We start from the raw sequence: 15,234 nt of genomic DNA on the forward strand, positions 1-15,234 counted from the left end.
ATAGTATAAAATATAGTCTTTTTTCTATGTTTTTTACCTAACAAAGCTGCGGAGTAAATTACCTGATTTTGTACCTTAGTGTATAACAACTACAATATACACTTAAGTCCTTAACTAATACAAGAATATAATACTGTATGATTTAGACGTAACAGAGCATTAATAAACTCCAAGTTTTACCTTGTCTAATCCAATTACTGCAGAACTATAATTCGCCATCCAGTCTGCAGCGACAGAACAAAATCGAACTCTGTCCTATGTGAGCCGGAGGAGCAAAATGGCAGTTCGAGCACAGAAAACTGCTCTCAGTTAGTTGAAGTACCAGGAACCAAGGTGCAGCAAAATTTTCCAGCAGCTGGACAACTACATGTGTACTTTGTGTAGACTTTGAGTACTGTAAGTATGACTAGTATACGCCTAGCCTAATCGACTTGCTGCCTTCAATACTGTAGTCTAGTTGCATTACCTATTTGCTGAATAGATCAGTCCACGCATCAATATCACTATTAACATTACAAAAAGTGGAAATCATTCAAAAAGCAGCGAGCTCTCTCATCTGAAGGAGTTTATCGTTAAATCATAACGTATCTATCATGATTCCAGAATCGTTATGTAGCCTGCGCTTTGGGACGCGTTGATCATATCCGCCCCGCGCTGCCTACGACGATATAGTAGACTTGATGTTCAAGTCACCATATTTCGATGTACCCCGCCTCAAACTACCGTAGTATGGCCCTACGGCACCATAACCTTTACATCGTCCTCGTATTCGACGTCCTTGACGCCATCCTTCGTTATCACCTTGACGTAGACGCCCTTGAAGTCGATTGGAAGACGGCGCTTCAACTCCTCTGTGCACATCCGCAGGATCTTCATACCCTGCTCGTAGTCGATGTCTGGGTGGTGGTGCTTGTCGAGCAGAGAGAGGCAGTAGTACCTGGGTTATACGAGGTTAGCTGTGTCCGACCTTTGTGCGTATGCGCGAGAGTTATGAAGTGCCTGTCGCAAACTCGAAATGTGCGCAACTCACTGGGCGTATCCATGTGCGGCATATGGAACTGGTGCGTTGCTCGCTAGGTAGTCGATCCAGTACAACGTTGGCCTGTCTGCAATCGTGTCGTAGCCGCCCAGCAACAGGTTCACTGTGTAGGGTCTCCGTGATCGCAACGCTCGTGCCAACTCTCCTCGGACAAAGTTGGCGGTGGCTGCAGGCGACAGCTCCATGTTGTTCCGCATCGAGTACAGCTGGATGTTTGCTTGGATGTATTCGGCGAATTGGACTGTAGACGTCGTCAGCGATCTGCTGCCTCTAGAACCTCGCCCGCTAGTCATGGATTTGCCGTACCCGTGTCGCCAGCTTCACCGGAGAAGGCCATCAGCGTGTGCGTGTTCAGTACCCGGGTCTTGTCGTCGGTGGCTTTGAGGACGGTGGCGCCCCGCATGGCGGCTTTCGACGCGGCGATGATGGTGAAGTCCTTGCCCGTGATACCCAGAAGGACCTCCCTAGATAGCCGTCAGGACTGCAAACCTTAGATGTCATTGCGGCTCTTACATGATGGCGAGTTTGGGGTAATATGCAAGGCGATGTTATGATCGGCTGGAAGCCTGAAGCTGCGGAAAGCCTCGGAGAGAAAGGGGACCTTGGTAGACGGTAGGGATCTGAAGAGGACCCCAAGAAGAGTAGAGAGTTTGGTATAGGCGGGTGTCGAATGTGGTGGGTGCTGTCGAGATGCAGTTGGAGCTCCAAGCTGGGACCAGGCTTGGCGACGTAGGCTGAACTGAACCGCGTACCTCAAGCTCCAGCATCATCAACCAGCAAACAAGACCGCCACTTTACCGCCCAGCCCACCCGAACCCCAATCCGACCTTCAACCCAGCTTCTGTTCGCCTGCAAAAACTCACGACGAGCTCGCAATGTCCGCCATCTTCTCCGGTGCACCTCCGCAAGGCGGCCCAGGCTACTCGTTCACTCAGACCCCCACAACTGCACCGTCAGGCGAACGGCAACATGGCTTCTACCCGTATGCATGACCAAAACTGCCTACCCAAATACAAACTAACAAAACACAGCTACACTGACAACGGCGGTTCCACTCTCGGTATCTCTGGTGCCGACTTCGCCATCCTTGCTGGCGACACCCGCTCTACCAACGGTTACAGCATCAACACGCGATACGCACCCAAGCTCTTCAAGATTGGCGGTGAGGGGCCAGACAACAAGGGTGCTCGGATAGTGCTTTCCGTGGTTGGCTTCGCAGCAGACGGCGAAGCACTGAAGGAGCGTCTGGACACCATTGTCAAGATGTACAAGTACCAGCACGGAAAGCCCATGACCGTCTCCGCGTGCGCACAGCGCCTCAGCCACATTCTCTACAACAAGCGGTTCTTCCCCTACTACGTGCATGCGATTATAGCCGGTCTGGATGAGGAGGGCAAGGGAGCGTTGTACTCGTACGACCCGGTCGGCAGCTACGAGAGGGAGCAGTGCAGAGCGGCGGGTGCGGCGGCATCACTCATCATGCCCTTTTTGGACAACCAGGTCAACTTCAAGAATCAGTACGAGGTGGGCAGCGGAACGGGACATGACCTGAAGTCAAGGCAGGCAGCGCCACTGCCGCAGAACCATGTGGAGGATCTGGTGCGAGATGCGTTCACGAGCGCGGTCGAGAGGCACATTGAGGTTGGTGACGGGCTGCAGATGATGATCATCAACAAGGAGGGCATACACGAGACATTCACCCCGCTGAAGAAGGACTAAAGAAGATGTTGTGCGGGAGCAGCGATGGCCTGAATGTGATTAACGACCTTATACATCCACAATGGATATGCACGAATAGCATGACATGGCGTCATGAGTGAACATGAAGGGTGTTCAACTGCCTGATTCAAGAAGATTCTGGACAGGCTCAAAGTACAATTTCATCCTCTCATGACATTCTCAGTCTCTATATGCATTTGCGTTTTTTGACGTGTATTTCCTGCTCCTCATGTTCTCTCATATCTCTATCGATGTGCTTGTGTCGTTCTGTCTATGTCCCAATCCCGCATCGCCGAAGACTTTCATAAAACCATCACTCACCTATGTGCTCTACACCCAGACTCTACCCATCCATTATCCACAAAAAGAGACCGACGTCATCGTCCATCTACCTCATATGTGCATACTGTTGACGAAAGGAAGCAAAAAGCAGCAAAAAGAACAACCGACCTGCCTTTGGCGTATTCCAGCCGTAGATGTGCCATCATTGTTGAAAACCCTAGCTTTTTGCCAGAATGGTTTTATCACGAGATCGAACCCTGCAACCCTCATCTAACTTAATAGGTAGGTTTGTTATCGGCCCAATCCCGCCAAGCGACTATTCCAGATCACTTGGATTGATGAGAAGAAGCAGCCTTTTGCAGTATATGTATGCGAAGCGATTGCGGAGTGGACAAGAGGTGGGGCTTTGGAGATGGGGTGACGGGGCAGGTGAAGGCAGATGTTTTGGACAAACGGTTTGTGGGGGGTGGGGACTGACACCACGCTTTCACCGACGGGTTACACTTCTATGTGTTTCTGCGGGGCTTCCAGACAATGACGAATAGTCGATGAACTCACCTCACTCACCTCACTGACCATATACTCGCAACTTCACCTATCTCGCCGTGAGCTCTAGGCACTCCCATTCCTCCTCGACGACAGACCCTCGACTGACGAATCTTTCACTCAGAACTTGCAAGACAACGAGGAGAACGCTACATATTAAAATAAACAAAAAACCCTCGCTTTACGATCATCTCAAATGGCGGCAATCGAAGACAAGATACCGCCTTGTGCCTATGCTTACATTGCACCACCTCAGTAAGTTGAACATTCCCAAGCCACAAATCCAGGTGACACTCACTGATCACTTCTCATCTATAGTGGCTCTTTTGACAAGATAGTCACCATGCGTGTCGGCCAGGGCCAAGACAAGAAAGAGTTCCAAGTCCACCGGGGTCTACTCTGCCATTTCTCTATCTGGTTCGACTCCCAAATCCGTTTATCGTCAACCTCCGAGGTGGAACTCCCCGACGAGAAGCCCATGGTGGTCGAAACGGCCATCTATTGGATGTACACGAACCGTTTTTGGGCCCCAGGGACGAGTGAAGATGGCGAAATCCCACTCGAGCTGTGGCGGATACTAGCGCTATGCTTCTTCGCGAGTGAATGTGGCATAGGAAAGTTACAGAACGCGGCGTTGACGCTGCTGCATCGTAAGATTGTACAGGACTGGAAGGTATCGCTTTCGTACATCACTGCCTACCAGCGATCAGAGCCAGGTGCGCCAGTCAGGAGGGTGCTGGTCGATTTTATCGCCCAGACTTGGGGGTCTAGCGCCATTGAGTTGCGATATTATAAGGATCTGATGTCGAGCGAGTTTACGGTTGACCTGCTGCTAGCTTTGGAAGACGCAAAGAAGGCGGTGGGTGTAGGCTTCAACAAGGCGAAGTGGATCGAGGATGCAAACCGGACCTTCTGCAAGAAGTATCACGTACACGATGAGGAGGTTTGAATAGGAGGAAGATCTATGGATAGGATGGTTTTATCGTGAATGTTCCATGAAGGGTTGCCCTCTCAGTCAAGTGCAAGATTTGGAGACCAAGCTGCAAGAAATTCTTACGACAACTTGACAGCCACATAGAAAATGAACGCAAACTCTTTGTGTCCTAGTTTCTGCAAGTATACGTCTACACATACTCCGGCACATCAACAATGGGTTTCTTCGACAGTCTCACCGTCCTGGCATAATAATCCAACAACCCCTCGACCTCCACTCTATTCCTCCCATACTCAACTCTCAGTTTCTCACTTCCCGCTAACCAGCGCTCCTCCCCACCCTTGCCCAGCCGTTTCCGCATCTCGCGGCTAAAGTCGAGCGCGTGTTTGACACTCCTTTTATCCACCGTCTTCATCTGCTTCGCCTTGAGGATGACAAACCCGGGAATATTGAGCCAGGCGGCGATATCGAGAAACGTTTCCAGACGGTGAGTCAGGGAGGGGAACGACGGCAGATCAGAGAGATGTGGGTGTTGCGTATGCAGCGCGAGGGCGCAGGAGCCGGCAGCATCGATGTATGTGTAGGGTAATTTGGACGTGAGTGTATAGAGTGACAGCGCGGATTCCAAACACGCAGAGAGCGGGCCCCAGAGGCTGAGGGAAGATTCGGATGCAGATGGGTCGAGGGTTTTCAGGGCCATGAGGTGCGCGTTAGCCCATTGCGCGTCGGTGGTGGATGGGGTTAAGAGGGGTTTTGCTCTTTGCGTGCGCGGCAAGCGCAGGTACTCGCGTATAGCGCGGTGGGTATATGTTACTTTTAGGTGTGAGGGAATGTGTTCTGTGTCTGGGGGTGTTGTGTCGTATATGGAAAAGAGGTTTTTGCATGTGTATCTGAGGAGATTGCGCATGTCGGTTGTTCTTTGGGCGACTTCCGGGGACTTTATGGGCTGGACGTCGGCGGCGATGGTGCTGCTTGTGTCGGCGGTGAGGGCATAGGAGAGGGGAAGGAGATCTGGGTATCCGTGGCTTTCGATCAGAGCGCTGAGCTGCCAGAGCTGCTCGAGGTCTGTGGTATTGAAACTCTGCAGCATGTGGGAGAGTAGGTCGTCTATGTCGGACGGCAGAGCAGCTGCGCGTCTTTGAAATGTGGAGAAATCGTCCGATGGGGAGGTACCCTGTATCAGGAAGTATGTGGCTAATGTCACCCAGAGAAAGACTCCAGAAGCTTTTTCTGTGAGGAGGTTGACGACATATCTTTCTTCTTCGCTTTCTGTTGCGCCGCGCAATTTACTCGGGCCATTGTCTTGGTCGAAAGCATCCATGACACCCGCCTCGATATCGTTTTTGTTCCACACATCTACGATCAGCGTCGGTCTTTTCTCAAAAGCCGTCTGTGCAAGTGGTGACGGCCGACTCGAGACGCAGACCTTGACGTGATCCATCTTTGTCGCGCTGATGAGTATATCTGGGAGTTGATCGGAATATTTTTCCAACTCATCAAGCCCGTCGATTATGAACAGAAACTTCTTGGAGTCATCCGCGATCATGAGCTCAAATGCTTGAAGCAGCTCTGGGAACGAAAACTCATGCAGACCGCCGCCGTAGGAGATGAACTGTTCCCATCGATCGGGGAAAAGTGTCTTATGGAGAATAGAAAGGTCCTGTTCAAGCGGGCCATATATCATGTCCTGCAGCGACTCGAACAGCAGCGATCGCAGCGCCCCGAGCGGAGATTTCTGCAATTCCGTCCCACTGTTCCAGAAGAAGAAGCCCGACGTGATACCAGGACTATGCCCGGACCACGCCTCTAAGCTATCAAATACCCTTGGATTGCGAAACAGGTATTTCATCAGTACTGTCTTCCCAGACCCCGGTTTCCCAGTAATCCAGAACAAGTTCTCTCCTCGCGTGTTGCCAAACCACTCTAGTAGCCCGCCCATTTCTTCCTGCCTTTCCCCAAAAACCCACTCGAACGTACCCTCGAGCGGCGTGGGAATACTACACAACCGGTCATCCAGCTCTTTAAAGCCCAGTCTCTCAAAAATCTGAGCACAGAAATGCGCTTCGTTCTCCGCTACAATTAATTTGTCGACCAGCTTAGAGAACACCTCGAGATTCTTCTTGTTCTTTGGTTTCCATTCATTGGTTTGAACAGCATCCAGGGCCTCATTCTGCCACTTTTCACAATGATGCAAGCGGGTGTCTTCCTCGCTGGCAGTGGGGAGTCCCGCTTCAGCTGATTGGTCGAGATGTTGTCTCAGAGCGAGGAGCAGGGCGGTGTCGACGTCTTTGCGTATCGTACGCACTTTTCTCTTGAGATCTGTGACTTGTTTCTTCTTCCACACGCCGTTCATGAGCGCATCTCGTGCGGTGGGCCATCGAGGATCGCCGAAACTGCCTTTTGCTTGTGCGGCGATGAGCGCGTCGATGAGAGGATTTGTTGCCTCTTTTGCGTCTTCACTTAGTTTAACTAGCTGCTGTGCTGCTTCGCTGAGCTTAGCGGTTTTGTCGTTGCTTGATTTCTTCAGTTCGTTGTTGTCGATGACATCAGTCAGGCGGTACAAGTTGTCGATTACGTCTTGGAGCACTGCTGAGTTTTCCACTGGAGTAGTCGGTTGATATATGGCATTATCTTTGCGCAAAACGTTGATTGAGAAGTCGATAAGTTGAGAAATGGCCGAACTGAGCCCCACAGCAGGTATGGGCTTCATTGCGCGACGCTACCCAGCGCGATTGAGTGGGATTAGAGGAAGATTTTGTGGAGATTTGGGCATTCTTGAAATATGAGGCTACATGTTTGCTGCTACGCGTCCATGTCCACTGCCAGGGGTTCACCCATGCGTCCCGTCTCACCTTAGCGTGAAACTTGGCGCAGAGTAACGCTTCTAGGCAGAGGGGCGCTCGGTTAAGTTTAAAAAGGCCGGAAGCTGCAGCGAAGTCTTGCCGCAGCGCGACAACTACAGTTAAGGTGCATTGTGAGACCTCTGTCTCAATTACAGCTGGTATGCGCCTAAGCCCCTCTACTTGTAGCATTTAAACCTACAAGTTCATTCAACTTTTGGTGATAGAAAGAACATAGTTTACTTTTGACTTTTACACTTGACCAAGAGAGGGGATGATCTTCCAGGTCGCGATACCGGTATCGCGACCTGAACAAAGCACTACACACTAGTAATCGGAATGTCTTTTTAACATGATGCAACTGTGCAAAGGGGTCAAAGATCAGAGTAATAAGAATGTGCGACTATTGTTACCATATTCATTCCCGAGAGCCCGGGCTCTCCAAACGCGTCCGCATCAGTACATTGAACCAGTCGTTAAGAGACGGCTGATCAGCTCTCTGTTACTGCTATTGTGTCCTTTTACTAATATTTACTGTGTGTTAAAGGGCTGGGTATTGGTTTATATACTGAGTTACAACGCTAGATTCTGATTGTGTTGCGTCTATCTGCTTCTATGTAGAGCATGAATACGCTATAAGCCTAAAATGATAACTAGCATAAATAGGCTATAACCCAAAATAACAATTCACTCTTGAGAATCCCGTACAGTAAGACAGCTCTCGATTAATCCTACAATCTTCCTAACAGACAACGCAACTCAACGACAGGATCGAATTCGACAAGTAAAGATAACTAGACATATCCTAGTAATGCTCAAGGTTCACAGGTTTTACTTGAACTTTGCATGTAGTTGTTCAGCTGTTGTAAGGTCTGACTGCAGCTTAGTTTCAGGTGTTTTGACTAAACAAGAGGATTTCGCTAGACGAGAACCAGTTCATCATCCTACCAGCATGCGTCAGGGAGTTCCCGAGCAGAAGTTACAAGAGATGTTTCCTCACAGCAAATAGTATTCAGAAGTCTGCCATATAGTAGTAGGGGCTAGAGACACTTTCCCACGAAGCTCTATCAGAAGCGTGTGTATGGTTTCCTGAACCTGCCTTCCCTTCTGTTTGATTGACGTCTTGGCGGCGCTATAATTCAAAGGAATATCTTCCACTCTGAACCCTTTTCGACCTCTTCGTCACTCACCTCAACCTCGCCTTCCACTGTTCCGCTCTCTCACTATTCCACACTCCACTCCCTTCATTTCTTCTCCAAGAACTACCCCAACAGCCACCACACAATGCCAACATCAAGCAAGCCTGGAGCAAGCGCGTCCGAAATCGCCCTATGCACAGCATGGCGCATGCTCTCTGTGCACGGCGAGGGTGGCCCCTTCGAAGCAGGCTCGCTGGTAGATGGCATCATCCCACCGGATCGTGCCCGAGAGGCCTACGACTTCGTGGTACGTGTGCTGTAACAATACCAGCTTCCAGGCGATGACGCTGATCTTGTATCCAGATCTCGACCATAGAGATGTTGGGCGAAGACAGGTGGGCTGCCGTCTGGTTCTGGGAGAAGATGGAAGATGGCAAGTGGAAGGCCCGCTACGATATACCTGCCGATATTGTAGCTTGCCGCTCTGAGTTGAAGAAGTTCACTCGAGGAGGAGAGTAAGTGACGCCTTAACCCCCCTCTGACAAACACATGTGCGACATCTTGCGAGCGACGCAAGACGAACAGGCCATTGTAGTCCCTTCTAGCATGATTGAGAGTATCATATTAAGCGCTAACGCATACATAAACAGAGGAGTGTGAAACAGACACATGTCCAAAAAAACAAAACGCGTAACAAAACGAAACGAATAAAAAGACTAGCGGCCATTGAACGCGTACGCAAGGCGAATCCCAGTTCGTGGTAGGACAGACAGCGGCGGGTATCTCAAAAAGGAGTGTCCAGTTATGTACGGTGCAAAACCAAGCGAAAAGCCAAACAGCAAAAACAACACAAATGAAAAGAAACAAGACTTGCGAATTCTTCCTCATGACCCCCTCCCATCTCCACATCATGTCTCGCATTCGGAAATCCACTCCCGGCACTCTCTCGCTCTACTCACTACGGTGGCCCATGGAACCCATTCCCTTGAAATTATCTTTCGCGGCGTTCGCTTTCGTCGCAGCTTCTCTTTGCATCACATGTCTCAAATGGTTCTCGGACAATTCGCCGCCACTTGCTAGGCGATCCAGATCCTCCTCGTCACTGCTGCTCACGCTGCTGCTGCGCGAAACCTGCGTGTAGACGACTTGGTTGCCCTCGCGCTTCTTGCGCTCGCGCTGCTCGTCCTTCATCTTCTTCATCTTCTCTGCGTCGCCTTGGGAGTCGAGCGTGCGGATGTGCAGGCCGGGGAAGTTTGCTTGGAAGAAGGCTTTAAGCTGGGGGAGCAGTTTGGCGTTGGGACGGTAGGTGCCGCTGTCGTTGTCGATGATGAGCTCGTAGTGGGATGGGTCTTTGATGGGGGTCTTTTCTTTGGATTGATCGCCATCGGCTTCGGAGGACTGGTTGTTTCTGCCTTCGTCTGAGGGCGCGCTGCTGTTGTGGTGGGAGCGGCGGATGAAGAACTCGCCCGAGAAGGCGACGTAGGCTGCGACGTCGCTGTGCATAGTGTGCTTGGACAGCATGTCGATGCCGAATTCCTTGCCTGTTTCGGTGAAACGGAAAAGTGCGTCGAGAGTGAGGACGTAGGTGAAGATGCGTCCGCCATGGTCAAAGTGGACGAGTTCGAGGAACTTTTGCGTAAACTCCAGACACGGCTTCGAGAATTCCTGGTATTCGGTCGTTTGGTCGAAGTTGTACACGCGCGCGTGTTGGTGATGCAGGGCCTTGGATAGAATGAAGCCGCGAACGCCCTTGGCAGTGAACATGGACTTGACAAAGGGCTTGAACTCGACGAAGCGGTGGTACATGTGCTCAGGAATGGGGCCCCGGAGCTGCATCTGGTTCGACTGGAAATTGTACCTCTCTGTCCTTGCTTTGCCAGTCCTCAAGGAAACGTTGTCTTCGTCGGAGCTAGGCTCTTTCTGCCCCAGAAGACGCCCCAGCAGCGGCGAGTAGTGCCGTATCCAGAACTGGGGCCCGATCGTGTACGCGCGACCACCATTTTCGTCCTGGGTCTTGCCCAGCACCTCGGCGCTGACGGTCAGGGTGCCATGCATGTGCTCGGCCTTTCTGAAACAGACAGCGACAGCACGCAACGCATACGCCCTCTTACTGACCATGCGCTTCTTGATCGAGTATGTCTCGTTGTGTATTCCCGGCCATTCTTCGCTGACCGACGTCGCAACGACATGCACGTTCCCCAGGCGGTCGTCGTGGTCTGCCGGGTCCTCATCGTATATACGACACTTCAGCCTGAAGCCATGTGCGGGGACGTTTGCGACTATCCATTCCTGGTTCCACACGGGATTTGTGTTCTGCCGTACCGTGCGCGTGCGCAGTGTCAGCGGCGGGTCTTCCTTGTGTCTCGTCGGGAGGCCCGTCTGCAGGTCGGCTAGAATGAAGGGATCCGCGGATACTGCTGTGGAGTGAGCTAGTGCTGCATGTTTGGACTCTGCTGAGCTACTGACGAGTGTTGATGTCGGCGAGGGGCAGGTTGTTCGCATGGTGGAATGTGAACTTGACCGTGTAGCCTGGCGGCGCGCGCGGTATGGGAGTCGCATCGTAGCCGCCCTCGGGCGTCTTGTCTTTCTTCTTGCTCGCCGAGGTATCACTTCTTGTGTCCAGCGGCTTGGGCGGATGCGAGTCTGCGCCCGTTGCACCTTCCATGTTCCCCGCAGTCCCCAGTTTCTGCGCCTCTTCTGTTCGCGAGTTCCTTCTTTGCGCCATGACACCGGTTGGTAGTGTCTGAATCCTCGAGTGGGGTGACGTTTAGCGCTCGTTAGCAGTCAGCAGTTCGCGGGGTCATGTGCCAGGCGCAACGAGAAGCGCAGTCGCAATAGGAGCAGATTAACAGTGCAGTGTGTCGCTCAGTAACCGCAGGATCATCAAAGACGCGCGACCTTGGGCGAGGAAAAATATGACTGTGGCTGGGGGCTGAGCAGAAGAACCGTGAAGACACCGAGCAATCAGACGGGAAGCGGAACACACGGCTGCGATCGGCAGTGAGCACTAGCTCGCGCAAAACAAGCTCAGCTAAGCTTTGACTAAGACCTTAGCATATGTCATAGCTCCACAAATGGCATCCACCGGAGCGCTCCGGTCAAGCAGGGTTGTCACATGTCAGCTCAACGGTCCTGCACGATCGGCCTCGAACATGAGCCAGTTCTGCATCCTCCAATCCGAGCATGGCGGTGTCTCCGTCGAGTACCACACCATGTCACAATACGATGTCACACTTGCCAGAAGAATAATTTTTGTGCTCATTCACGATATATAGGCTTGAGAGGGTAAGGAGTCGTCGCAATAGGAATTGTCATGTAAATTATAATCTGTCTATCAAACTCTATGTCTTGAAAAGGGGAAGACGATCCCACGACCACCAATAACGCCTCGCTGATCCGCTACGCTCATATCGACTGTGACAACGGAAAAAGAAATGGGTATAATGCGCAGAACTCCTCAACTTTATGCTGCCATCATCTCAACCTTCTTCCCCTTCATACTCTTCCACTCCACGAATACGGCGCCGAAGATCGAGACAACTGCTGCTGCGACGGACACGTAAAAGGTCTGGACCAGACTAGAGTTGTACGCTGAAAGCACGCCCGACAGGTATTCTGCCGGAACAACATGCTTCAGTTCCGTGGCGCCCGTGGTAAGAACGATGCTCGCGTCGAGATCAGGTACGACTCTGGCGAGGTTCTTGATGAGTTGGTTGGTGAAGACGTTTTGTCCAACACTGATGAAGAGTGCTCCACCAAGCATTTGCGTGAACATCATGATGGCCGTACCGATAGGGATGTCTTCGGCAGGCAGCGCAGTTTGAACAGCGATGAGGGTCTGTTGCATGCCGAGTCCCACTCCAGCACCGAAGATGAACTGGTAACCAATCCACTTTGGGGAGCCTGTGTCAACTGCAAAGGTGCATATCAATCCGGTCCCTATGCTCATGAGAACTGATCCCGCTATCATGAATGGCGTGTAGTAACCGAATGTAGTGACTAAGCCGCCTGCTATGATCGATATGATGACTAAACCGAGGATGGAGGGCAGATTCATGATGCCAGATTTGGTTGCTGATGCTCCCTTGATGGCCTGGAACCAAATTGCTGTTTCGTGTAAGTTTTCGTCTACGAGAGCTTTGAAGCATACAGTGACTTACGAAGATAGTACACCATGATGAAGAATGAAGCGCCAAGCATAGCCCCATACCAGGCGCTGCTCCAAACGGTGCGGTTCTTGAATACGCGGGGAGGGACAGTGGCATCCTCTTGCTTCCACACTTGGATGGCGAGGAATCCGATGACGAGAAGACCTGCAAGTACAAGCAAAGCGATGATGCGGCCACTTCCCCACGCGTACTTGGATCCGCCCCACTGCAACGCGAGCAGCAAGCAAATGATCGCAGGCAAAAATAGAGCAGTGCCAGGCAGGTCGAACTTCTGAATCTGTTGCTTCCATGTTGCTTCGGTTTTCTTGCCGCGACGCGTGATCTTGAAGAAGGGGACGATGAATGCGGCGGTGAGGGCACCGAATGGTAGGTCTGGTTGGAAATTCGAGTCAGCTTCAATATTCTTGGAACACGCAGCACGGTCAAACTCACTGATGTAGAAGCACCATCGCCACGTTAGGTGATCAGTAAAGGCTCCACCCATGCTAAGATTTGTTAGTAAGTCGATCAACTCTTAGTTCCCAGACTCCACTTACAGCGGCCCCGCAACACTAGCGATTCCGTATGTACCACCTACGATGCCCATATAGGCAGGACGTTGTCGTAGAGGAACTGTGTTCGCAATGATCAATACGGCGCCGCTGAAAATGCCAGCAGCACCAACACCAGCAACCGCACGACCAATGATAAGGGTCTACAGAAGGTGTCAGCGTCAATAAAAAGGATTAGCACGCCTTGCAACTCCGCAAGTCGATCCGTAGACTGCAAAGACTGCTCGAGGGTTGTAGATGGACAAACTTACAGTAGAGTTGGGCGCAACACCACAGATCAAGGAGCCGAGCTCGAAAATGAACAGCGCAACGAGATAGACCCATTTGATCGAGTAGAACGTGTAGAATTTGCCGTAGATGAGTTGTGTCGCGCAGGTCGTGAGCAGGTACGCTGAGCCATACCAACCCACATCATCCAACGCCTTAAATTGATCTGTGATTCGGGGAATGGCAGTTGCGATGATGGTGTTATCCTGTGTTCATGATCAGTTTAGTGTCTATAGAAAGGCTTGTGGTTAACGAACCAATGCCATGCAGAAAACCGAAAGACATAAAGCCAAGGTGATGATAGTGAGCTTCCATTTTGTTGGGTATTCGAAGTTGTCCTCATTGTCGTCAGATGAATCCACTGTGGAGTTGCGGTTCGAAGTTGTCTTGTCGTCAAGGATTGTGGGCTCGGCTGTGTCGATCACGCTGTTCTTCTCTAGGGCTGTAGGTTCGACGGTGTCGATTGCCCTGTTCTTCTCAAGCACTGAAGGCTCGGCACTATGCGTGGCTGTTTTCTCCGAATCCGCCATGCTGGAGGGGCGTAGTGTTTGGTTGTTGTGGTCGCTCATCTCAGACAAGATGGTTGTTTGCTTCTTGTTCTTGTCTGCAGGGTCCAAGGAAAGCGCCAAGGTGAGGTGCGGTGCTTGAATTTGTTTGTGGTGGGAGATGTGCAAAGCTAATTGCGATGGGCAAAAGGAGGTCTATAAGTACAGCTAGAACCGCTTGCAGAATTATAAACGGAGTTAAGGCTAATCACCAACAAAAAGAAACGCCACATTGAGCCATATCGAGTCATCGCTTCGTCCGTAAATTCGGTGGAAGAAGGGGGTTGCGCAACGGTGATCCGGGAGACGGGATTCCTGGTGTGCGACCCCCGATTGACTGACCGTGAACTCGCGGGAGGCTTGCGCCAGCTAAGACTCGGTCAATCATTTGGGCCGCCATTCATCACCAGGAATGCGTGCTGGCTGAGGCTACTCGCTTACTCGTTGACTCATGTTAATTCTGGAATGCGAGCACAACTTGGCTGATGACATTGCGCGTCTACACTGTTCGAAAAGCACACCGTATCGCAGAAACTTCGATCGATCTTCCTGAAAGGGAAACTAGAACCCCGTTAAAATGGGTTGTATTCTTCAGGAAGCAACACTAGCAAATCGATGACAAGGGAACCGTTCCTTGAAACAAGACTCACTAAGGTTTACTCGGCGTCCTTGATCTCCGCACTCCTTCTAGACCCTCCCTAGATTCGTAGCTATCGCCGTGCGAACTCGACTCTGAATGACTCCTTGAGACCCTGTCTTCCTCCCGTCACGTTTCGTCCGAGAGATTCATATCGTGCTTGCGTTGCTGCCTTAGGAGGATGCGCTTGTGGCTTGGTGGGCTGAATCTGAAATGAAGTCGGTAGTTGGCCAAAGGGTCTCTCCGCCTCCGACTTTGGTAGATCAACGCATCACCGTTTATCGCCGTTCCCATGTTGTTTGCCATTAAATCTTAGGTCATGTGTAGTGCATGATCGACGCTCATTAGGCATCCGTACCGTGCTTTTAGATCTTCACGAGAAACATCCTGGGGAAATACAGCTCCGGCCACTCCGTAGAACTCGCGGTGGGGAAGTTTTTCGCACGCTATCGGAACTGCATCCCAATCCAGCTCAGCCAAGCCTCGTGCGGTTTTACACAATTCAACATATGTCAGCATGCGGCTGTGATAATTTGTGACACGGTCAGATCAGAAGAACATAACGT

General features: G+C 51.2%; 6 protein-coding genes across 6 annotated transcripts; 2 read left to right on the forward strand and 4 right to left on the reverse strand.

The window, feature by feature from the left end:
* Nucleotides 1-487: 487 nt before the first annotated feature.
* On the reverse strand, nt 488-1,687 carry P153DRAFT_363220 (N-terminal nucleophile aminohydrolase). The gene is made up of 4 exons (XM_033667326.1): nt 1,553-1,687; nt 1,346-1,503; nt 1,031-1,280; nt 488-937 (listed from the first exon to the last, which is right to left on the reverse strand). Coding segments are annotated over exons 1-4 (612 nt in total). The 5' UTR covers nt 1,555-1,687; the 3' UTR covers nt 488-735.
* Nucleotides 1,688-1,893: 206 nt separating this feature from the next.
* P153DRAFT_392848 (N-terminal nucleophile aminohydrolase) lies at nt 1,894-3,077 on the forward strand. The gene is made up of 2 exons (XM_033671186.1): nt 1,894-2,021; nt 2,071-3,077. Exons 1-2 carry the CDS (start codon nt 1,915-1,917, stop codon nt 2,756-2,758), a joined length of 795 nt encoding a protein of 264 aa, XP_033528630.1. The 5' UTR covers nt 1,894-1,914; the 3' UTR covers nt 2,759-3,077.
* Nucleotides 3,078-3,772: 695 nt separating this feature from the next.
* P153DRAFT_331219 (uncharacterized protein) lies at nt 3,773-4,654 on the forward strand. The gene is made up of 2 exons (XM_033665456.1): nt 3,773-3,841; nt 3,905-4,654. Exons 1-2 carry the CDS (start codon nt 3,783-3,785, stop codon nt 4,533-4,535), a joined length of 690 nt encoding a protein of 229 aa, XP_033528631.1. The 5' UTR covers nt 3,773-3,782; the 3' UTR covers nt 4,536-4,654.
* P153DRAFT_363224 (uncharacterized protein) lies at nt 4,576-7,305 on the reverse strand. Its single transcript, XM_033667327.1, has one exon. It carries the CDS (start codon nt 7,228-7,230, stop codon nt 4,711-4,713), a length of 2,520 nt encoding a protein of 839 aa, XP_033528632.1. The 5' UTR covers nt 7,231-7,305; the 3' UTR covers nt 4,576-4,710.
* A 2,145-nt stretch (nt 7,306-9,450) lies between these two features.
* Nucleotides 9,451-11,164, reverse strand: P153DRAFT_280807 (C2 domain-containing protein; the record flags this gene model as incomplete). The annotated part of the gene is made up of 2 exons (XM_033663097.1): nt 9,451-10,913; nt 10,966-11,164. 2 exons carry the CDS (start codon nt 11,162-11,164, stop codon nt 9,451-9,453), a joined length of 1,662 nt encoding a protein of 553 aa, XP_033528633.1.
* A 798-nt stretch (nt 11,165-11,962) lies between these two features.
* P153DRAFT_280265 (MFS general substrate transporter) lies at nt 11,963-14,055 on the reverse strand (the record flags this gene model as incomplete). The annotated part of the gene is made up of 6 exons (XM_033663065.1): nt 11,963-12,606; nt 12,660-13,040; nt 13,101-13,153; nt 13,205-13,362; nt 13,471-13,692; nt 13,744-14,055. The coding sequence occupies 6 exons, from the start codon at nt 14,053-14,055 to the stop codon at nt 11,963-11,965; spliced, it is 1,770 nt and encodes a 589-aa protein (XP_033528634.1).
* Between the last annotated feature and the right edge of the window lie 1,179 nt (nt 14,056-15,234).

This window comes from Dothidotthia symphoricarpi (genome assembly GCF_010015815.1).
Source record: "Dothidotthia symphoricarpi CBS 119687 unplaced genomic scaffold P153scaffold_2, whole genome shotgun sequence".
Taxonomy (NCBI): Eukaryota; Fungi; Ascomycota; class Dothideomycetes; order Pleosporales; family Dothidotthiaceae; genus Dothidotthia; species Dothidotthia symphoricarpi.

What these genes read in the sequence shown, in the direction of transcription:
- P153DRAFT_331219 (XM_033665456.1), top strand. Translation starts at nt 3,783, where the DNA reads ATGGCGGCAATCGAAGACAAGATACCGCCTTGTGCCTATGCTTACATT. An exon ending in GCTTACATTGCACCACCTCA is followed by an intron (nt 3,842 to 3,904) that starts GTAAGTTGAACA and finishes TCTCATCTATAG; the next exon opens with TGGCTCTTTTGACAAGATAG.
- P153DRAFT_363220 (XM_033667326.1), bottom strand. An exon ending in CGGTGAAGCTGGCGACACGG is followed by an intron (nt 1,281 to 1,345) that starts GTACGGCAAATC and finishes CGACGTCTACAG; the next exon opens with TCCAATTCGCCGAATACATC. An exon ending in GCCGCACATGGATACGCCCA is followed by an intron (nt 938 to 1,030) that starts GTGAGTTGCGCA and finishes CGTATAACCCAG; the next exon opens with GTACTACTGCCTCTCTCTGC.
- P153DRAFT_392848 (XM_033671186.1), top strand. Translation starts at nt 1,915, where the DNA reads ATGTCCGCCATCTTCTCCGGTGCACCTCCGCAAGGCGGCCCAGGCTAC. An exon ending in CGGCAACATGGCTTCTACCC is followed by an intron (nt 2,022 to 2,070) that starts GTATGCATGACC and finishes AACAAAACACAG; the next exon opens with CTACACTGACAACGGCGGTT.
- P153DRAFT_363224 (XM_033667327.1), bottom strand. Translation starts at nt 7,230, where the DNA reads ATGAAGCCCATACCTGCTGTGGGGCTCAGTTCGGCCATTTCTCAACTT.